At 37.2% G+C, this 23,985-nt stretch overlaps 1 protein-coding gene across 22 annotated transcripts in view; it reads left to right on the top strand.

Moving 5' to 3' along the window:
• FOXP2 (forkhead box P2) overlaps positions 1 to 23,985 on the top strand; it is a 651,774-nt gene that overhangs the window by 476,130 nt on the left and 151,659 nt on the right. For 18 of the 22 annotated variants that reach the window (XM_090042257.1, XM_090042255.1, XM_090042256.1 and 15 more), the window contains one exon: positions 7,048 to 7,137. The exons of the other annotated variants lie outside the window; for them this stretch is intronic. In XM_090042257.1, coding sequence (XP_089898383.1) covers positions 7,048 to 7,137 — 90 coding nt within the window. The remainder of the gene's footprint in view (positions 1 to 7,047; positions 7,138 to 23,985) is intronic. 22 annotated transcript variants of the gene reach the window in all.

The raw sequence follows: 23,985 nt of genomic DNA, 5'->3' as shown, positions 1-23,985 counted from the left end.
TGAGGATAACAAGAGGGAAGCTAAATTTGGTTTGATAAAATAAAAGATGCTTCTGTGGTGCATACTGTATTTATTGGTATACTTCACAAACAGAAAAAATAAAGGGGGACACAAAACGCAAAAAATTGCCAAAATAATTAGAATGAAAAAGAATCTGGTAATTAACTATTATTTTTCACAAAACTAGTGTAATTATGCATCAGTCATGGTAAAATGAAAGGTCAATAACTACAGATGCATAATTTCTCCCTGATAGATTGCTATTTGAAAATAGGTTTGTGACAATTAGGTGATTAATTTCCTTTTATTAAACAACATTATGAGACTTCATGTTGCATTCATCAGTTTATTATTGTTACATTTTCTCTTGAGTTGGAAATGAAAGCTGAATAACATCAAGCCTGAACAGGAACTCAGGTAAATGGAGGGTCACTTCCTGGGTTCTTATTTGTATTGCAGGAGTGACCACAGGCCTCAACTGTGATTAGGGCTTCAGTGTTTTTTGACTTGCCTTTTCAGTCTGCAGAAACTGCTCTTGGACCAAGCAGCTTAGGATTGGATGCAAAAAAAAAAAAAAAAAAACCGACATGAAAGGGACTTAAGTGGAATGTAGGTGCCTAAGCCCAAAATCTTGATGCTGAAGAACTCCACTCAAATGTTCAAATGTTGACTAATTTTGGAGGTGCCTTACTTGTAATTTTAAAGTTTTCCAGGCACCTAGAGTTGTCTTTTTGATATGACTGAGCAGCTCAGCAACTACCTTCTGCTTAAGCCATATAAAGTTGCAAGTATTCTGCTCAAGTGGAGGAGCTTGATTGCAGAGGTCTTTTCCTATGTCAGTGCTTATTACTAACCAACAGAATTGGCTTCCTTACAACATGCAGTATTAGCCACTGCTTTGTTGAAATGTGACTCTATGAGGAAAAGTGAAGTGTTCCACTTTAGCCTAATTGATATTGGGTAAAATACAGAAACAGTGTAGGTAGCAAAGCATACAGTACAGGGCTTGTCTTCCTAGATGAGATTCTTCAGGAAGCCAGGTCAGGCTCACTCTGACTACCAGTCTCTGGTCTAATGAATCTTTATTTTTTTTCTACACTGTGGCACAGCTTCAGGAGGAGAGGTGGTGTACCTAGCCTAATGGTTATGGTACTGTCCTACTAGGTTGGAGGTAGGGAGCTGATCTCCTTCAAGTTCTGTTGCATTAGTTTTCCTCTAATATCACCTTATCCTTCTCAAAAGAAAAGAATGAGTTGTGCTCAGTTCTTTAAAAGAAAGGAAATAGGTACTGATCTTCAGGGGAGGGTTTAGGGCTGTGAACTCCAAATGACTAGAGGTGCCTCCCTTCAGCTCTGAGTAAGGTGCTTGAAATGGGATTTAAATCTCACACCTTTAGTATGTCCCTGTTAGCTAGCTCTAAGTATCTTATGATGAGTGTGCTTATTTCAGGTAACCTGTTGCTGAACATGATACTTGTTGTGGAACCAGTTCTGAGGCACTGACTCTTCCCCCTATCGAATACCCGGAACCTAGGCATATAACATAATGTTCAGGATTGCACTGTGGCATAACAGTTATGCTTTGTGGCACCCAACTTTTAGGTATGTGAGTTCTTAATTGGTCTGACCTGTGCAGTTTAATTTAAAAAAAAGATCAACAATTTAGTATTAACAAAGAGGTAGGGGAAGGAAGGGAGGGAGGGATATTTGTATAAGCTAGAGATGCGCCAACCTTACACTTGTGAATCTAGTAAGTATTTTAATATAAATAGTCTAATATAATAAAGGGCTTAGTCCATCTGTCTGTTTGTCTGTAATGTTCTTGGAGTACTCTGGTTACTGAAACAACCAATCAGAATCCTCAAAGAGCATTACAGACAGGAGGCAGCAGCATGGTGGAGCGCTGCCATGAAGGTGGGGACAGAACCCAGGGCAAGGCCAGTGCTGCTGACTTCAGCCCTGCCCCCTACCCTGGCCCTGCTCCTTGGAGATGGCAGCAGTGCAGGGTGCTGATGGAGGGGACAGTGGGGCAAGCTTTCCTCTCCCCCTTGCTCCTGGAAGGCAGCAGCGGTGGCAGCGGCAGCATGGGGAAGGTTAGGGTTAACAAGCTTCCCCAACTCTGACCCCACTCACCACCCCCCATCATTCTTGATGGGCAATTCACTAGTATTTATATATAAGAATATAATCCTCTCCATCCTGCTTTTTCCCATCAGCGGTTAGAGCTGTAGGTTGTTGGTCTGACAGGAGATAAAAGGGTACAGGGAAAACTTTGTGGGACTACTTGGGTCAAACCCCACAATTCCTTGGGATTGATTGGCTGTTAGTTTTTTTAATCTCTTCCCCACAAGAAAACTCTTTCAGTTCCCACCTGGCTATCTACATTTCATAGACTGTGGGCATGTCTATACATGCATTAACACGCTTTAGTTAATGCACATTAAATCTAGTACTTCCAGTTGCCTATACACAAGCAAGGAGACTGCACCACTTTCAGTGAGTCAGAGCAAACTTGATTAATCAAGTCTGCTGGAGCATGGCAATTACCGCACTCCAGCAGCTTCTTGTATCTTGTGTATCAACGTTTCTGCACTTTGAAATGATGGTGGGGATTCTTTTATCTAAAGCTCATTCAGTGAGCTTTAGATAAAGCGTCCCTGCTACCATTTTGAAATGTGGGGCTGCTGATGCATGAGATGCTCTGGGCACTTTAATTAGAGCAGCTCTTGGAGTGCCACTCTAATTAACTTAGAGTTAACTAGATAACTTTAGTTTGATGCACACAATCTGATGGCCTGTTTCAAAACATATTTTATATTTGGTAGTCAATATCAGAATATTCAATAATTTAACAAAATAAAATAGAAATCCTGGGTAGGAAGGTGAAAGAATCTGGCTATTTTCTGGCAAGTTTTTGGTTCTGGTTATCTGCAAAGTATACACCCCTTGTCAGTATAACCAAGGAGTGCCTGTATAAACATTCTTGTTTCGCCTGTTTCACATAATAGTTTCTTGTATCATATTTCTTCTGACCTCGCTATCTGAAACCAATTACAGGAGATCCATTTGGGCTGCATCTATTTTCATAAGAAGCCCAGGCAGCAGTGTTTTTCTCAGAGATGAATATCAACATCAAATATGCTTCTGAGTGCTTTGTTATTTATGTTTCAGAGAGATTTTGTAGCCTTCAGCTCTCAAGAATGTGTCACGCTGTGCTGTTTATACATTGAAGATATTAATGGGCGTAGATGTCATTTTTCATTGTAACGTCTCAAATGCAACAGGCTGATAGGTTAAACATTCCTATTTTAAAGGAAAGAATGAGTGACATCTGTTTTCTAAAAAATACATATTTAATTTTTAAAACATGAAAGTAATCTATTTACCTTCTTTAGTAGCAGCTTTTACTTTGGTAAAAAGTTAAAACTTTTAAAATTATTTTAAAGGCATTCTAAAAATAACTGAAACCCAGAGGCTTTGAATATGGGATGGTATGTAATTCATATCTCCTTGAATTATATTTAACACATCAAAATGTACATCAATTTATCAACTTTAATAGGGTGAATTATATACGATAACTTTAAATTTTGTTCTGCTTACATTTCAGCTAGGTTGGAACTGCAGAGTAAATATTAAGAAGTAGTGTTCCCAATAAATATTTTACTGCAAGACGCAATGAGTTCTGGAAACCATATGCCCAAATTTCCTGCTTAGATTGCCAAATAGTTAAACTATTGTAATGATTTTCATTTCCATTATTAAAATAATTTCAACTTTATTCAGAATCCTTAGGGATTTGTTTGTTCGTTTGTTTGTTTTCATCTACATAAACTTTTTAAAGGTAACTTGATTAAGGAAAAGTGCCTGCTAAGTGCAAAACAAATGTTATTAGAAACTGGATGCAACTTCAACAGCCTAAGAATCCTTTCTCTTGTGAGGTTGAGTCAGAACTCAATGTAGTTTTGATCTGTCACATGTATATGCCTCTATTGGTTTGTTTTAGTTGAACTTTCTTTGACCACAAATTATCATTCAGTTAGTTCACAGAACTTGATGACTAGTGCATAGAGTTTACCTTAATTTGATACATGATTTGAAAGGTAGACAATCTTCCAAAATTAATATTTTACTTTAAGTTGTCAACTTGTTTTTCAGGGATTTAATAGCGGCAAATGAACTAATAGAACTGAATGTCTTAGAGTCTTGTAATCCGCAGAGTTTTGAATAGTGCCAATAATAATTCTCTGAAATGAACAGTATGTCTCTCAAAAAATGTTTACCAAGAAGCAATACCAAAGTGTTAACCACTACAGTGGGGGAAAATTATTCTGTGATAACTGCTATAAGAACAAAGACTGTCAGCGATTTCTCCTTATGAGTTTTATATCATCTCTGATCTTTTGAAATTGTTTTCTGTTCTTCTTATGTCTCCTGTGTTTCCAGTAATCTAAACTGCCACAATAAGCTCATTGAAGTATTCAGGTAGTCATCATTCCTAAGACTTTCTGTATTAAAAGATGAATCTTTGCTCTTTTAAAGACATCTTTATTTGCATGTATAAATCAAGATAGTTTAAGCAGGGTAGCCTTTTATGCAAACACATCCTGTCATGCTGTCTTTTTTTCATAGGCTGTGACTTCTTTTGTAGTGGTTGGAATTCATGCTTTCTTACATTGGTGCTGGGATATGCTAGCCATGATTTCAGTAATAGTGGCTGGCATAATTCTGAAATACCTCATATTCCTGTCCTCTAAATCTCTAGTACAAGAAGTCTAGATTTGAGCTGAATATTGGATTCTCTTAACATTGACATTGGTTGCCTTGGTTTCTAAAGAAGCTTGGGGCCTTCAAACAACTTGCAGTGTGTTTCAATAGCCTGTCCATATTACTTTCAAGTGTAGATGAGTCTATATGTATAAATTATTTGTTATAATTTTTTCCCAAATAAAACTGGTTTAAATAATTTCGTTCTATCACTATAAATAAAGTAATGAATTATTTATATCCCTTCCCCATTCTTCTATATCTAGACCTCTTCACTGGTTCTTATAGCAACACCGTCTTGCTAAGTGAGATTGGACTTTCTTTGCAGGCCCCTAGCAAGTCAACAGTGCGGTGGTCTCTCTCTAATTCCATTCCCTGTTTGGGAGGGCTCCAGAGATTGTGAAGTCTCATGTAACTCTGCAGATGAAAATAAGCAAAGTGTTTAACTAGTGCTATTTTTCAACCATTTCAACTAGTTTTCAATATGTAGGTGCTGCACCTGGTCCTGCTAAAATCAGTGCATATTGTCGTTGTTTTTCAACAGCATCAGGATTTGTACTTTAGGACCTACAATTGAATTATAAGATTGCAGAGAAAATTATTGTGCTGTTTAGAATTGCAAACAAGATGCCTGAGATGGTGACAAAAGGCTCTAAGTGCACACTGAAATACACTGACTTGTATTTATTTTTGAAGTCCAGACGCTGGTTATATATATCTCATTACCTAGGTTCAGAGGAATGTATAGTCTTTGTGATGCTGAAGCTGACCTGTAATTACTTGAGAATTTGATGAAACAATAAGAGGATTGTTGTGGGAATGTCTCCAAATGTTAAAAGTATGCTCTGCAAACTTGTACCAGAGCTTTCTATGGGAGACAAATCAATGTTGTTAGGAGATGGTGCTAGTGCATTCAGTTTGTTTACTTTGGTTTTCTATGTCTGCCTGCCTTCTCAGAAAACTTGCTTGGAGCCAGACTGTAGCAGCCCTCTCTCTGTCTTTTCATAATTGATCAGGGGATGACTGCCTTCCCTGAGGGTTAAGACGTGGCAACTTTTTCTGTTTGCTCAGCATCTCAATGCAGTAGTTCAAACATTGTTCACACCAGCTGGCAGTGTAATGCCATATGCACATCTTGTCAAAGCAACTGTTGTCATGGATACTAGAAACTATCTTAAAAACCAGCTCATTTGAGTCTAATCAAAATTGTACCTTTCTTTATCAGCTGAGAATCTTGATTATTTTCAGAGATTATTAATCAAACAAGATTTATTATATTCTGTGCTAGGCACTCTACGTTCCAACAACAGCAGTATTAAAAAGTAGTGTGATATATTTTAAATACTTTCTCTTCAATGACTGTGTTCAGTCACTGAAGAGAAGAATGAGTTCTTCAAGTGGTTCCATTGTAAATCTTTTACACTTTTAAACTGTTTCCTTTTTAAAAATTCCCTTTTGTAAGTATTGCTGTATAGCAGTTTTTAGAATACTGTGTAGGGAAAATTAATTTACGTTATCCCTCTTCTGGTAAATGCACTGTTTATATACACTTCTTGTGCTTAACTTTATTTAGCTGAGTTGGAATGAAAACATAAAATAAATGAAAACATCTTATATTTTGATTGGGATACTGTCATCCACAGAATCTAATCTGATTGGTTGAGTGGTAATTTCTTTGTTCTCTGATTTTACTAAGAATGCAAATGAAAACCACTCATTTTTATTTGGCATTAAAACTGCACTTTATTTTGTCAAAGGAGAGGTTTCCCCTTGAATTGTAAGTACAAAAAGTGTTTTTAATCTTCAATAAATATCCTTATTAATTCACTTTCAAGATAATCTGATGTTGATTTGTCAAATTTAATTACAGCTTCCGGTAACACTTGAAGTCTACTGCTTTTGCTTCAAAATTGTAATATGAAAATGCAAATTGAATGATAATTTACAAGGGAGTGGGCATTTTAGTTGAACACTCAAAAGACAAGTTCCTTGTGGAAATGAGGCTATTGATGCAGTTTATGATTTTTCCTCTTCAAGCACTTTGAACAAATTAACTTTATTTCCTGCAGGATTTCACATATATCCATAAATTCTAGTGAAGTCATATATGTACTGTTGGAGGACTTTTTGTTTTAAGAAATGCAAAAGTCTTGTCATTATGAACTGAATAAACGATTGTATTTTTTTGTCTAAATGTACTTAACTAATATTGACAATGTCTAACCAGTCTCTTTCTAGGAAATGTTAAAAAAGTATTTCAGGATTGCCTCTTTATTTTTAGGCGCTCCAGGCAGCACGACAGCTGCTTTTACAGCAACAGACAAGTGGACTGAAATCTCCTAAGGGCAGTGATAAACAGAGACCACTGCAGGTTAGTAAAATATCCTTGCCTCTGGGGCCTTATTCACAAGGAAGTGCACTGGTTTCTCTCACACATATTTATGTACACGTCATGTGTTCTTGCATGTGTAGAGTCTCACAAAATACAGAATATATGCTTTTATGCTGGAAGAGCATTCTAATTCATAAGGAAAACTCACTGCACAAAAGGAAAATCTTGTGTGTTGGGTTGTAGGTGTGTAAAAGATCACTACAGAAATTTGAAGGCCAAATTTGAGTTCAGTATTATTGCATAAAGGATTTTTCTCTAGTATCTTAAAAGATTTGTGAGAGCTTTTACTCAAAAATTGATTATATTGTGGAAATGTCTATCTCAGAACTACCAGTAAAGAGAGTACAAGAAAACAAAGCAGCCCTAGATAACCTACCAGCTTTAAAAGTGATACATGCAAAACATTTCCAAAGCTGACAACCCAACTGCTTAAAATTTTGAAAGAGCTACTCCTGTTGCTTTTAGGAAAATATGTTCTCAGGTTTCAGAGGAAGGTTGTTTTACATTCAGATTATGTGGTGGTAAATAGGAATACTGTTATCCAATATTGAATAATTATTTTGATGACATTGTTCATAAAATAATGTGTACTGTTTGTAAAAGACAAGTGTTTTATCCCAAGAAGTTTCTTTAAAGATTACTCAGTCATAAATGAATGATAATTTGGAGTTACACATGAAGTTGTTTGCTGCTGGCAAAAATGGGTTTCTCTCTTTTCACGTAAACTAAACATTTAGTTCTCCTCTACTGAATGGCAGTCGGTTGTAGGGAAAAGGATGATTGTGCATGAGAGATGATTGTGTGTTGTTTGGAGAGTAAGGAAAACATCTTACCATTCTCTTCTGGGCAGCCCAACTTACTTTTCTGTGTGAACGTTAAGGCCATTTGCATGTCCCCTATTCTCAGGTAGACTAGTGAGTTTCAATGTCATTTTCTCTGGAGTGTGCAAGGGACGATCCCAAATATGAGTTTTGTTGGCAAATATGTTCACTTGTGCAATTTTGTGTGTGAGAGATTTCTCATTCTCTATCTTTTCTTGTTAACGATTCAAGAAGGGACATCAAGAATTCTGCACACATCTCTACGCTTCCACATCTTTCCAATGTACTTTTTGAACTATGCCAATTTGCATACTTGCAAATGGTCCCAGTTTGGTTAAAGACTTTTAGACCAAATCACAAATGCCCACAACCAAGCAAAAGACTTAGGCAGGTGTCTATGGAGAAATTAACATTAATATGTTAGCTGGCTTTCTGCTATTAGCATTTCTATGGAAAGTAGGCAGGAGTCCTGAGACTAACTTATATTCCTTACCCCACCTCCTGCACAGTGGTTTTGTCTTTTGCTGGATGGTTTTAAAAAGCTGAGGATAAAGATCAGAAGAATAGCCAGAAAGGTAGATTACTGTTTATTAACAGTAAACATTTAAAATGAGATTAACAGCCATATTTCACCCACACTCAAATCTTTATTTCAAAACTGTATACACAGTGGCTGATAAATGTGAGGAAAGAACTCAAAGTCGGGGACAGAACACAAAACCTAGAGGGATGATGTTTATTTTGAGAGGGGGAGATGGGCTTGTTCAGGGAGGGTAGGGAGAGAGAGTGTATGAGTGATTGGAGAGATGCTCTGTGCTCTTATGTTCCCTAGGGAAAATAGATGTTCCCTACTCCCTGCACCCCAGGGAGAGAGAGTCCGGTAGTGAAGCAGGGGAGGAGCAAATAGAGAAAGCAAATATTTTCTTTTCAGAATTGTTACTCACTCTCCAAAGCCAGGATTGCTGCTTCTTTTGCCAGTTCTTGCCCCAGCTGCCCAGTACGTGCACAATGTCCCTTGTACAATTTTATTTGGTGCTTTTTTAATTAGAGCAAAACAAAATTTGCTCCCAGACTTTGTTTTATATATCAAATGTCATGTAAATTAAGTTTTGAACACAACATCCAGTTTTGTTTGTCTTCCTTTGTGTTAAAGGTGTATAATAGTTTGGAAAATAAGACTTTGTTGCTTTTATTATTTCAGCCATTGACTGTTAATACAGAGCTTTGCATTGTTCATTATGTAGGGGAATTTTACATCTTGAGCGTTCGGATGACTTTTTGGCAAAATATTTAATAAAGATCATAAAATTGTACATTCATATTATTTTATTATGCCAGATTTAGTGCTAACTTATGACCAGAGTACATAGGAACAGGTATTGATATATGTGTATAAATAGCTTTGAATTTAAGGGGGACAAGTACCTGGGAACTTATTCTTGTGTTAAAGGGGGAGAACAATTTTCTCCTACCAAAATATTTAAAAAGCTTTAATATTAGTGTGTTTCTAATTTCCTCTAATTTTGGAGCTATTGACCAATCTGGCAACTGGAGACAGGTTGGGACTGTATTATAAATCTAATAAAAACCTAATAAAACTTTTAAACTAGCTCACACATCTGCAGGCAAATGCTGGTGTTAGGTAATATTTGCCATTGCATCTCTCATGTGCTTCACATTTTGATATCAATTGTGTGATTGTTCTATATGTCAATGAAGAAAAAAGAAGGAACCAATTTACATAATTTTTTGTGGTTATTTTTTTATAAATTGTATTCGATGCATATTTTTGTAACATTGTATATGTATATTGTAGATGTATTTTACAGTAGTTTGCTCCTCACTCAAAGTACAGTATTTTAGTCATCCATAGCACATATTAGCTATTCAGTAATTGAAAGAAATCTTCAACTTCTTCTTATACCAACACCCTATTTTTGGAAAATTTGTGTAAGGGTCCATGGAAGTTTTACTGTACTTTGCAAAGAGTATCATTAATAATCCATGGTATCTTTCTGGAAGAATTTGTGTAGTAATCTAAAATGCTTCTTATGGGGGAAAAAAACTCTTTTGAAAACGATAGCTTGTTATATAAGATCAGTAAAAGGAAGATAAAACCTCTTTTGGCAATTTTGCTACTTTTCCCATACAAACATCATATCCTTGTTTGGTTAGGTCACCAATTTTGAAAGGCACTCACACTTGGACATTAGGTAGCACAGTTTGTAAAAATTGTAGTATTAGGTGGTCTAGACCCAGGCTTCTTTTCTTGATCTACCATTACTTTTTCATTTACATTTTTCTGGGTTTCAGAGCTGTAGATGGCATAATTATGAGCATGTCCTACATAAAACAGGAGAAGAACATCCTGTCTAACAAACTGAAGTACCAATTGTAGTAGTGATTTTACTTTCACATATAGCTATCTGAATAAATATATTTGAAACTTGTTTGTGTGTGCTGTTCATCATTCTCATGCATGAATTGAATGGACGCAATCAGTACATACATTGATTAATGACATATTGCATTAATAGGGATTTTGATGAGTGTTGAAGATGATGCTAACCAAAGTATTATAAGAAAATCTATTTTTCTGTCTTGTCTCTGCATTCTGGAAAACATATTGTAGTAGTAACATGAAGATTTTTGTAGTAGTGGTTATTTTCTCTTTCTTAAAATTTATCTTCATTGAAAATACTCTAAATGTAGTAACAGATGGTAGAACAAGGTGGCTTCGCTAATGGAATTGTTTCTACTTAATGTCACTAAATAGTCAGAGTAGGTGTAACAACATTCACACAGACTTCCAGCAACTGGAGATCCTTCTCAATTGCAAAAAAGTAACTATTCTTACAGCCACTGAAGAATCTAGTGTCGTATAGCTTAGGTATGAAACCTGGCAGCATTACTGTTCTTGTTACATTTACAGCCATGAGGCAGACTTGTGGTTCTTCCCCAACTGTGAAGAGCAGAGACATAACTCTAAGGTAAATGCTGTCAATTTGCTATTGTAGTTGAGCATTAGTGTCCAGCAGTAGGATTATTTCCTTTATTCCCAGTAATCAACTCTTGCAGCTTAAGTTATACTGTCCGTGTGTTATATACTGCTGTAGACAGCATAACATACCAGTTTGGACAAAAAGCTAATTTTTCCATAAGAAAACATAGCTTTTTCTGTCCACTGCAGTGTCTATAAGGGATTTTTTTATTTTTAAAAGTCAGGCTTTAAAACTTTATCTTGACTAGAAAAAAAGAGATAATCTATTTTACTTCTTTAGTTTTAAGGTATTAAGTGTTAACTGGCTGGTTATTAATTCCATAGAGCCAGAAGGTATATTGTTTTCAACATTAATACTAATACATTTTGCATTAGGAGGCTGTGTCAGGAAATCATGACTCCTGGAATCAAAGGGTTAAGTTCACTATGTACCAAGCCTGTTGTATAAATATCATGCTGTATATAGAGTGTTGGGTTGTTAAAGTAAGCGTTGTTTGTTTAGTCTGAATACTTTATTGAAGTAATCATTTTAGAAAATTTTGTTTTAAGCAAGTTAAGTATACATTTATTTTTCATCATTTAATGTTTGTTTAATTAGTATTCAGTATTCAGAATACTGTAGGTGGAAGATACATGTGCATATACATATATGTATACATATGCATGGCTGAAAAATTAGACTATTTTAATTGTATTCAGTCATAAATTTGGGACATGCCCAAAACAAAGCAAGCCCAAGCCCTGATTTGTCCTACCAAAAGTGGCAAATAAATACTAAAACTGAATTAAAAAGGAATCCAAACTAGAAGAAGAAAATACTGAATGTTGTATGGTGGCTGTTGAAAGCATGAAGCTAGTGGTGAATCTAAGTGAGATGTATTTGGGTTGAGTATATAGTGCACTTTATCAAGTAGCAAATGGTAAGAGTAGGAGCATGAGCAAGTGCTTCAGTGAACCATTTTCTGCAGCAGATAGAGAAAAATGTACCAAAAGGGCATGCAGCTTACCATCTCCTGGGCTCACTTGCTTATTCTGTCTTCCTTAGTGCAGCCCCTAGTTCAGCCACCTCCCTTGAGAGCTGATAAAAAGGCACAAAATTATTAGCAAAAATATACTTGTTCAAGAAACAGTTTAGGGGGGTTGCATGTGTGTACACACCCTGCCACCCACACTCCCAGAAAATTGCATCCTGAACAAGTATAATATTTTTGTTAGTCATAAAGAAACAATAAAAAAGAAAAAAAATCACAATAGGAATAAATGTGGAGAAGAAACTGGGGGCGCTGATTTAACATTTTTTCCTCTCTCTCGTAAAGGCTACCTGTAGCCCCAGTTGCCTATCTAAGTAAGTGAAGAATTTGCAGCTGCAAACACATAAAATAAGAAATATATGGTCTGGATGAGAATTCATTTAGAGTTTCCTTTTACATTAACTTAACCAAAAATAGAAAATAATTTAATTAGTCCAAAACTCTGTCAAGGCATTATAGCCAACTATATCCTATTCATGTCTTTTTTGTTTAAATGTTTAAGTATGTCTTACCAACCAGAGGAGCAAGGAAAGGATTTTTTTATATTGTAGAGTGCATTGATGTAGTACATAATATGGGTGGGGAGTAGTGATAAACAGCCTCCTTGCCCTCTCAGGTATAATTGTGGAGAAATGCTTGGCCTAGATAAAAGCTTGGAGTAAATTTGAATTACATTAAGGCATGAGGAAGATTTAAATTTGAGAGAGAGTTACTGGAAAAGCGAACACCTATTTTTCCCTAATAAGTGAGCTAGGAAGCATGTGGAGTTACCCTGTTAAGGTACAGAATTTTTCTGCAGTGATATGCTTTCTAGGGCTGTGCAAAATTTCGTCAGCTGTTTCATTTTGACGTTGTTTCGACTCATTCTGAGCTCAAAACAGCAAAATTTAAATGAAAAAAAGTCTTCGAAACAGCCTCAAAACAAAATGAGGGTAGTCAAAACATTTTGAAAGTTTCGTAAAGTTTCAAGTTTCAAAGCTGGGCTTGCCTGCAGGGAAACAGGAAGTAAGGAGAGGGAGGGGAAAGAGGGGGGGAAGGACTGCTCTCATATGGACTGTGTAGTTGGCCAGTGACTGTGATCCTTCCCTGAGGTCCTTTCTGATCCCAGTGCTCTGGGGCCCCAGCTCCAGTGATGGCGTGTCTTAACACACACACAAAGCCACGTCACAAGTTTTGCTTGACAGCAGCTTGAGGTGCAGTTTCCCAGAAACCCCTGCACCTATCCATGAAACCTGGCAGACTTTGTGTCCTCAGCAGGAGCTACCATGCCTTTTGTTTTCACCCCCCTTTGTGTTCACACTTTCAAGTGGCATGAATTTTGATTTCAAGATTTTGAGGTGCAGTTTCCCAGAAACCCCTATACCCAGCTCCTTTAAACTTGACAGACTTCATGGCCTCAGCAGGGGCTATCAGGCTAGGAATGACAAACTTATAGGCAGTTTCGTGATTCCCCATTATAGCCTATGGGCGAAATGTAGAAATGCGTCAAAACAGCAAAACAATTTTGATGAAACAAAATGGAACAGTGCTTTGAAATGAAACAAAATGTTGAAACAAAACATTGTCCCTTCAAAATGGCAAAACAGAAGTCAAAATGAAACGGTGCTGTGTCATTGTAGAGGCAAGGGCGACCATAGAGCGAGAGAGAGGAGGCAAGAGAGTTATTTTTAGTTAAGAGCTTTGTATGTGGGGATGGACAGATGGGTGAATATACCTGCTTGTAGGTTCTTAGTAGGGTTAAAAACAGTTTCCTTCTAGTGTAGAGTGATAAATGAGAGAAGTAAAGAAAAAAACCAACCAGAAGTCAGATATTTTATAATGTGTACACAAAGCACAGTTATTAAAAAATGCTTACAGAGCCTCAGTTTTTGGTCACTTAGGTGTTTTACCCATGTGAAAAATACCCAAATGATTTTTCACTCTTAAGCAACAAGCATTTAAAAAACAATCTTTACATTGAAATAATAGAATGGCAGTTTATAGGTTCCTAGGTAACCATCACCGTCTAATTTAAAACGTTTTTATATAAATTATCTTGTTTATCTCCTGTATTCATTTGAATCTTAATTTGTTGTTGAAAATATGTATATAATTTATATATAACATCTTTAAACCTGTCATCTTCAGGTAACATTTCATTGTTAAAACATATTTGCAGTTAGCTGTGTATGTAAAATATTACTGCCTTTTGGATTTTATAGGGACATATTAAGAAAGATTATATGCCACTCTTTCATGTAGCTGCTTGAACTGACTAAAATGGAAATGAGACAATAATAGCTGGAGGATTGTGCCTGATACAGGGGAAGAATTATTTTGTGCACGGACTCTTTCTTTTTTGATAGCACCAAACACACTGTATGTTGAGTTGCAACCTTTTACATTGTCTTGTGGGGATTTATACAAGTTCTACATACAATCATGCAACTTTCCAAACTAGGGGTTAACGTATGAGCTTTGATTTCAGGAAGCATTTTGTTTCTAAATGTAAGTTTAGGCTACTGTCCATCCTCCTGGTTTCCCCTCTCTCATTCAGTTCCATTACTGTGACTGTTTCTGAAACGTATATCCTTTTTTTGTTGGTCTCCTCACTCTGGTATCCCAGTTTCCTTTTTGCTGCCTTCTGACTAGAATTATATTTATAATGAAATATGAAACAAAGGTCTGACTTTTGTTTAGGCTCACAAGTATCGGGCCCAACACTTAGAGCAATGGTGGCCAACTCATGGCACCTGTGCCACAAGTGGCAGAGGTAGCTGAGGTGTTTGGTTTGTGAGGTACAGAGTTAAAGGGGGAACCAGCAACAGGAATTGGGTGGCACTCAGGAAGAGGACAATGGTCAGTAGTCAGTGCTGGATCAAGAGTTTGGTCCTGTGGGAACTGTGCACAAATTCAGTGTTGCTACATCTGGGTAGTGATGCAAGTCAAGGGCACTGGGCAAGAGCAGTTGCTGATTATTAGAGCGGCACTATTTCAGACTTTAGATTTCAATTGTGGCACACTTACCACCACTGATTTAGAAAATATTCTTTTCTCATGCACGCAATTCCAGGTTCTCTACAGGATGGACCCAACACTTACTTTACACCCAGGAGATACTACTGTGAATGAGATGGGTGGCAGAGCATGTATCTTTTTCCTCATCTCATTTCTGGATTGTAGGATCTGAAGAAGGAGTTGTTGTTTTTTATTCACTGTCTCAACAGCTGGAAATCCCTATCCACCCTAACCCTCCCACCATGCTTCCTGCACAGCCTTCCCATTCTCCATAACTGCTCCTCTTTGTGCTGCATGAGTAGCTCCCTTATGGTAGTGGGAGATGCAGGTTTTCTTGAGCCACTCCTCCAGACTTTTTGCAGCAGGTCTGATTGGTCTGATTCTTCCCTGAGCTGGCTGATTGCCCAGAAAACCCTGTGAAGAGCTGAGTTGGGGACTTGTGAATGGCTCCCCACTCAGCATGTTTCTATTAAAGAATTTGCTCCCAGGCAGGTCCCTAATTATTCAGGCTTAGGATTCTACCAGTCAAATAAGGGAAAGAGAGGGTCTCTTGATACCCTTCAGTTTAATAAACATATTGATATACAGTGATTTAAAAATTACTAATCCAGAGAACAGCTGAGCAAAATATTATTTATACTACTTGGCACTCTCATTTGTTTTTTCTTACTTTTAAGTCACCACCTGCTTCAGTTTTAAAAGCTGTTCCAGGTTAAATCAGGTGTAGGGTATAAGCCTCTTTCCAGGGGCAATTAAAAGCCTGCCAAAAATTTCCTCCAAAAACAAAAGCCTTTGTTTAAGCACTAAAGCAACCACGCCCAGAAAGAACAGGTACCTTGATGTATACTGTTTTTTCTGTTTCCCTTCTACATAAAATTCAAGACAGGCACTTAAATTGATATACTGGCTCAGATCCTTTCACTACAACAAGTAATTATTTTTGTCTTTGCAAATACATTTTTCTTCATAAATTTGCTATTTGTATTGGTTACTTACCTCATACGCATTGGCTGATATTTATAAGTATTTTCTTTAGTATGTGTAGGTATTAATTTTGAAATAGCTACAGCAAACAAGGTGATTTTTGTCAGCATTTTAAATATAGTAAAAGGGAAAAAATACATAGGTGCAACCACCAGGGGAGGTGTTAATTTTAGTTCACAATTCAGTTTGCCAGTATGTAAGTTAAAACTATATATATTAAAATTAACTGAATGATCATATAAAACTTTGTATTTAAGCCCTAATGTAGGAACAGTTTCGGTGACTACCCATTACATGGGGAAAGCACCATAGCTCAGCTTTTAAGTACTGACATTTTTGATGCTAACACTTCACATTTCTTCCCCATAAAACTCTCATCTCATCATCTTCTGTTGCTACTGCACATTTATCTATTTACATTTGCCAACAGGCAAATTGTAGATCTTCTCATGCTAGCATGAGAAAAATCAGTTTCTTTCTTGATTATAGCAACATGGTGTGAAATAGACCACATGGCACAAAGTGTTGCTAAACAATACCTACTAAATGACAAAGGAGTTTCTGAAAAGGAATCCTACCAAAATTACATAAAAAGGGAATTGTATTGTTTTCCAGCAACTGCTGTTCCCACAAGGAACCTGAAATAGAAGGGGAGCATGGTAGTCTCACTTGATTACAATAAATACATTTGCTTAAGGCAGTGGTTCTCAGCTGAAGTGCCAGGTGCCTTGAGATCCTTTGAAGGATGCCATGAGATGTGAGGAGATAGGCAGATAAGTCCAAGTTAAGGCTAAGGCCCTGGCTGGCCATTCCCTGTCCCCAGTGCCTGGCCCCTCTTCAGGAGGTAAGCACTGTAATTAAGTCATTTTTTAAATGAATTGCTGCTCAATTCATAAAAGTTATGGAGTGGTGCCTTGAGTCTCCTGAGAGGTGCCTTGAGTCTAAACAGATTGAGAACCACTGGTTTAAGAAAACCATATAATTAGGAAAGGGGAAAAAAGACATATATTTTTAATGTTGAAGAAAAGCTCCACAGAATGAAAGCTAAGAATTTCTTAACACTAGTTTACCCTGGAACAGCTATTATTTCCAAATTACTGTTGCTACTAATTAGAGCAAATCGAGCTGTGGGCACAGTGCTCAGTAATAACAAAACTAAATACAGAAAAAAGAGTATTCTGTAAAATAGCTGACAAAGATGCATTGTAATTAAAACATTAGTCACTGACATGTTGGGTAGATGTCAGAGCATATAGACCTCATGGAACAACTGGGATTTAGTGATCCATAGTAATGGATAGACCAAGATGGATAGACAGTTGCTTGCTTGCTTGCTTGGTGTTCTTTTGTCAACAGAAGTGAGTGGTCTATAAAGAGTGATATAAATGTTCCATTAATGACCTTAACACAAGAGGTAGGAATGTACTAATGAAATTTGCTGATAAAACAATAGAATACAGAGAAAAATCAAAATATACAAGAAGAACTGGACAACTTTGAAGACTAAAATACTATACATGGGATTAAATTTAATATAAAAAATGTTGAAGATAATGCACTTAGAAACAACAGAAAAAACCCAAAGCCTAAGAATTATGCTATAGGGTAGGTGCTCATCAGAATGACTAATGCAGCCAGAATAATCACAAGATGACCAAGAACCACCGACATAATGTCGTTGTGAATCTGCAAATGGCAGACTAGATCAAGCAAAGTATTTCCTATAGAGATAGGAAATTATTGTATTTTTGTATTTTGTACATTATTGTAGAATGTATAAAGATGTATGAGCATCTATGAAAATTCACCTAAAATATTTTTGCACAATTTTGATCACACAAGTTCAAGAAAAAATTAATTCAAGCTAGACAGGAAAAGGCTGTCCATTTCCTGATCCTTCTGTCTTAGGAGAGGAGTCTAAAAGAACTTGGATAGTTCAGCCTGGTAAAACAAAGGCTCAGAGGGGTTATATAAATAAATCAAGGAGTAAACTCAAAGGAAAAAGATGACCTCTTTAAGAAAATAAATGGTATTGGTACCATTGATAGAATGAATACATTTAGACTGAAAATTAGAAGGTATCTACCCAACAGATGAATGAAGTTATGGAACAGTCTCCCATTAAACCTAAAAATGAATAGGTTTAAGAAATAGCTGAATCAGTTTATAAATGGGATTATATGATGGATTTGTTTGCAGGAGCAAGATAATCAACTTGATGAACTAAGAGGTCCCTTCCAGTTCTGTGTTCCTGAAGAAGTAGACATAACAAGTGAAGCTATGGCCTCATTAAAATCAATGGCAAAACTCCAGGAAATAGGATAGAATACATAATTTTGTTTGATCATGAAAATTTTGTTTATTGACTAATTTAATGGTCTTAAAATTACAGTATACACATGAAGAAATGGGAGTATTGTTTTTTTCATGACAGTAGTCCCATATAGGTTAGTTTTGAATATAGTTTAGATTTATTTTCTATAGATTCTTTTTATATTCTATTTCATAATTAGACAATACTACCATTAAAGAAGGAGAAACACAAATTCTATTTCTAAAAATACAGTGTGAAAACCCAAACATTTCTTCCTTTCAATATATGATCAAATCTTAGATGTTTTTTATTCTCTCTCAGTTGTGTATGACAGAAGGAGTTTTTATTAGTATGTTTTGTATAAGTGTGGCTTTTAGATTACTGTTTTATGGATTTATAGATGATAAAGTATTAAAATGTTTCAAAATCATGATAAGGTGTAACTAAGGTGTAACAAAATATAATTGAAAGCTTGAAGGTGGATAGTTAACCTGGAAGTAAATCAATTGAAATCTATTTATTTTCTTTGCAGTATGCAATATTAGGACTCAAAATGCACAAACTGTTTTTCTGGGAGCAACTATTTTAAATAATTCTTTCTTTTAATAGAATTTCGTAATCTTTAGAACTTAGTTAGCACCTGATATATAAATCTCTGTAAGGAGCTTGAACAAATAATTACATCAGTATTATGAAGTCACTATTATTATTTCCATTTTATAGATGGGAGTTGTTACCGTTCAAGAAGGAGATACTACAGTTGTTGTATATAGGGTTCTAAAAATATTAGGTCATTGTGTAGTGGTGAGCAAAAAGGCAAATAGAACATTGCCAATCATTAGAAAAGAAAGTAAAAATGAAACTCAAAGCATGACTATGCCATTCTTTCAATCTATGATGTGTCTGCATCTTGAATACTTTGTTTAGGTTTGGTCACCCATCTTGAAAAAGATATATAATGAAACTAGAGAAAATACAGCAAAGTGCAATAAAACTGATCTCAGATATGGAATGGCTTCCATACAAGACTAGGACTGCATACACACATTCGAGTTTTAAGCTTGCAATTAAAGACATTTTTTTTGCAAAAATCTTGTTGGTCTAATAAAAGATATCACCTCTGTCCACAGGCCCTGCTGGCTTTTTACACACATTTGAGTAATTTGAGAGAATTCTCCCAGGTTTGTCTTCCTGGTAGAAAAACTTAGTCACATGTACAGATATACTAATACTGATGCCCTGAGGAGTGAATAACTTTCAAGGCTGTTTAGCTGATGTGAGGGGCCCTGTGCACACATCGTAGCATGTTCTGCAGGCTCCCTTAGTTTGCCTGGCAACAGATGGCAGCATTGTTTAGAGAAGCCTTGATTGGCTAAGGCAAATTACCCATGGGCAGTCTGTGTTTCCCTGCAGTACAATGTGGGGATTGTGAAGAGGGTATGATCTGCTCCCTACTGGAGCACCAGCATCCAGAGAGGAACACTCTGTCCCTAGAGTGAGGGGGCTAGGAGGATGCTAGAGGACTATGCTTGCTTCTGAGAGAAGCCACAGTGTGTACAGACATTCACTGTCCCAGGAGAAAGTCTTCCAGGAATGATGTAACTCTGCTTGTTCCCAGGTTATTTTTCTCTTGGATTCACCATTTTTACTGTAGGAGAAAAAGCCTGAATAGCTGTACTAGGGGTGTGCAAAGCTTCAGTCACTGATTCAATTCAGAGAAGATTTGGCCTGATTCAGCGGCCAAATCACTGAACCTGAATTGAATCAGAAGACCCATTAAAAGCTCTGAATTGATTCAGACAAGGTTTGGAAAAGATTCAGCAATTTGGAAGACAGTCTTGCGGGGAAACAGAAGCTGAGAATCAGGGGGAAGAGGTAGAAAAGACTGCTCTGATATTGACATCTGTAGCTGGCCAGTGACTGTGATCTTTCCCTGTGTTCCCTTCCAGTCACAGTGCTCTGCGGGAGGGACATAGAAACAGCATACAAGGCTCTGTGTGAAGCCTTTCTCTTCATCAACCTCCTTGATACAAAAACTCATGGACACAATATAGACAGTGGATTTATAACACACTATAACCTGCCTGACTCCCCAAGTACCTCTCCACTTTTACCTGCTACAGCCCCGTTCCCCTCCCCCTCCCCATTATGTCTCTCACCCCCTGATGCCTCAATTTACAGTTTCATTGACTGGCTTTTTTGCCTGCTTACCAGCCTCTGGCCTCTTTACTATTCATTCCATCCAGGAAGAGCACACACACCAACTGTAGATGCTTCCTCAGCCTGATGAAGTGTTGTTAAACCCAAAAGCTTGACAAGATATATTTCTCCAACTATTCAGTTGGTCTAATAAAAGATACCACATCTACTCAAAGAACCTTTCCTGCCTGTTCCTTAGACTAAGATGGCAACAACCAGAAACCCAGTTAATGCACACATACAACACATGTTTTGCTTTCAACAGTTTGAGGTGCACTTTCACAGAAATCCCTGTACCTATCTTTTTAAAACTTGGCAGACTTCATGCCCTCAGAAAGGGCTACCATCCCTCTTGTTTTCATCCAATTCTGCAAATAAATGACAAAGTTATAGGTATTTTTGTGATTTCCCATTATAGTCTATGGCCGAATCACACCAAATCAGCGCACAATCTTATGAATCCAATTCGGCCAAATCAAATCAGGACAGTGATCCAAATCGAATCACTGACCCCCGAATCAGCCCAATCTGAATTGATTGCTGGCTGAATTGAATGGACAGGCCTAATCTATTCACTCTTGGTTTCTCCTGAGAGAACAGTGACATTCCCAGGAGAAACTGAATGTCAGCATGAGGCCTAGGACTCCAGCCTGAAAGAAAGAGGACTAAGGTGGGATATGAATTAGGAATGTTATTGGAAAAGTGCAAAGGATTACTTATGGTCTCATAATACAACAACTAGTATAGCACCTGCTGAAATTAACACAACAAAGTATTTTTTTTCAGACGATGCATACCTAATTTGTGGAACTTTTATTGTAGAGGCCAATAGTATAACTAGATACAGAAAGGGATAAAACATATTTATGGAGTATAGGTCCATCAGGCTGTATTAAACACAGTAGTTAAAGATATGGCCATCCCTTAGTCTGTCACAGCTGGTAACTGGGATGGTCTGATAGGGGATGACTCAGTGTATAAATGCCGTTTTTTATAGCCCTCTGAAGTGTTCAGTATTTGCCATGGTCAGAGATGGCCTTTGGTCTGACCATAGTGGTGATATGGTGGCTCTTACATTTTTATTTTAGGCTAAGTCAAATGACTTACTGAACAAGTGTTGTGGAACTGCCAGAGCCAAGAATTGAATACAGAGCGAGCTCTTTTTAACCCTAAAAGGCCACACTTATTGCCAGGGCACAATGTATTTATGCTGGTATAATCAGCATTTTCCCTGTTGTTAGATGGAGTGGACATAACTCAAGTCCACTGTAGAATTAGGAAATATCAGGAATGAAACCATACTAGTATAAGTTACATTAGTGTACATAACATGTGTCTGCAGCTTAACCCAGAGGCAGCTGTTTACTCAGAGCTAAAAGCAATTACCTATTCCCCCACCACCTAGTGGCGAAGTGCTCTGTAGCTGCTTACTGCTTGTAACCCTTCAGTATGACAGCATGTCTGCATGCTCCAGATTTCTAGTGTACTTTGTATAAAATTGATATAGGTTACAACATTTTTTTGTAAATGTGTTCAGACTCTCATTTAGTATACTGCAGGATAGTTCAGTCTTAGGAAATGTTTGTTTTGGATGGGGAAATAGTTTTTGAAGCTTTCTTAGATATTTTACATACATATTTACCTTACTAGTATTCACTGAACTGGGATTCAACAATTTGTATCATAGTACCCTAACACTGCATTTTAAAACAAACGATTATTACTTTCTGTATGGTCTTTAAGAACATTTATAGATCATTAACATAAGTTCTATTAAATCAGACTTAATCTTCTTAGCTAATAATGTTAATACATTTAAGGGAAAGAATTTCTCAGTAACTGTCAAAATTAGAATTCTGTAATCCTAATGGCATGCAATAAAACTGTACAGGGTAAATTTAAAAAAAACCCATTAAACTCCTCTAACCTACCTATTTTAAAAAGCATTTGTAATGCCTCATAAAAAGTTTGTTTATTATATGTTATTGTATAGTACATATATTGACTTGATATAGAAGTTGGTGCATGTGTGTGTATGTTGGTGGTGGTACTTAAAACACTTTGGTGAAGGCAATGATGACATAATTTGGATAGTAAATTAGAATTTAAACACACACACACACACACACACACACACACACATAAAAACTGGATTTATTATCATTTACATATACCATATTTTCTTACATAAGACATACCCTCTAAATAAAACACATACCTGGTTTTGGCTGGCAGAACATAGAAAGAGAAGATTTTTCCAGAGTCATGCCCAACTGTTTGACACTGAGTAAAGCCTCCTGGGAACACATGTTCAGAAAGTGTGGCATCACCCAAAGGCAGTCTGGGTGAGGTAGCAGGAACTCTCTGGTGTGACAGGAAGTTCTTGCTGCTTCACCCAAACTGTCTGTTGGGATGCCACACTTTCTGGACACTCTGTATGATCTAAAGTAAGTCTTCCTGGGAATGTAAAGTTAGGCCCCAGACCCTTGTAAGGGCAGTTAGTTCTTACTGTAAGTAGTTCTTTATATAAGTTCCTGTAAATAAAGTGTTGTTTTTCCACATCACTGACCTTATCAAGATCCTGCCAGCAGTTCACTTGCTGCATCAGGTATGAGCTACAGTGCTTAAGCAATAGCTACGGCTGTGAGACAGTTAACATAGGACTCTGCACCTTCAGCTTGTTGAGCCAAACAAGCGGCAGCCATCTCGGCAGCTGCATGGCTTGCAGGGTGTTGCCATGCTTGCTTCTTTTCTAGTGAAGAAAACAGCTTCCCTACTTAATGCATGCACTCCAATTTTGGGAGACTGGTATCAAGGAAAAGGGCACACAATGTATGCAAAAAATACAGTATAAAATTTACAGTACAACACAGTACATGCTCTTGCTGTGTATGAAATCATTTTGAAATTATACACCCTGAGACTTGATATTGGTTATCCATCAAGGTGCAATGTTGCAAAAACCATTATTGTCTTATGATGTTTTCAACCACAGAGTGAATGATTCTGCTTGGACACACTTAACCAGCCCAGGAATAAATAAGATTTAGGGCACCTTTTCTAGCTCCCTTCACCATGTAGGGTGAGCAGAGGGTTTCCTGAATAGGACTGCTTGGCCATAGCTGCCAGATTGCACAGGTACAAGACAACCATCTGACTAATGCTATCTGAATTCAGATTCATGGCTTGATATTGCCAGATTCACTAATCGTGACTCCATCACCACTGGTCCATTGCTGCGGGGCTTTTGGAGGTTGGTACAGGAGAGCGTGCTGGTCCCTGTGGTAGAAGCCTGGATGTGATTGTTTAATGTGAGGAAGCTGGTGTACAGAAACAGCAACCGCACAGTCTTGACAAGGTGGGGATCTGGCCCCAGTGGCAAGGGAGAGCCATAGATGACAGGAGACCTCCATCATGCTGCAGTCTTCTTCCTTCTTTACAGCAGTTGAGATCCAGACATGTTCTTCCACCTGATCCACC

Source organism: Crocodylus siamensis, chromosome 4, assembly GCF_052110815.1.
Source record: "Crocodylus siamensis isolate JL-2025a chromosome 4, ASM5211081v1, whole genome shotgun sequence".
NCBI classification, from domain to species: domain Eukaryota; kingdom Metazoa; phylum Chordata; order Crocodylia; family Crocodylidae; genus Crocodylus; species Crocodylus siamensis.
The sequence above is the reverse complement of the archived record's forward strand: the minus strand, read 5'-3'. Positions and strand labels throughout refer to the sequence as shown.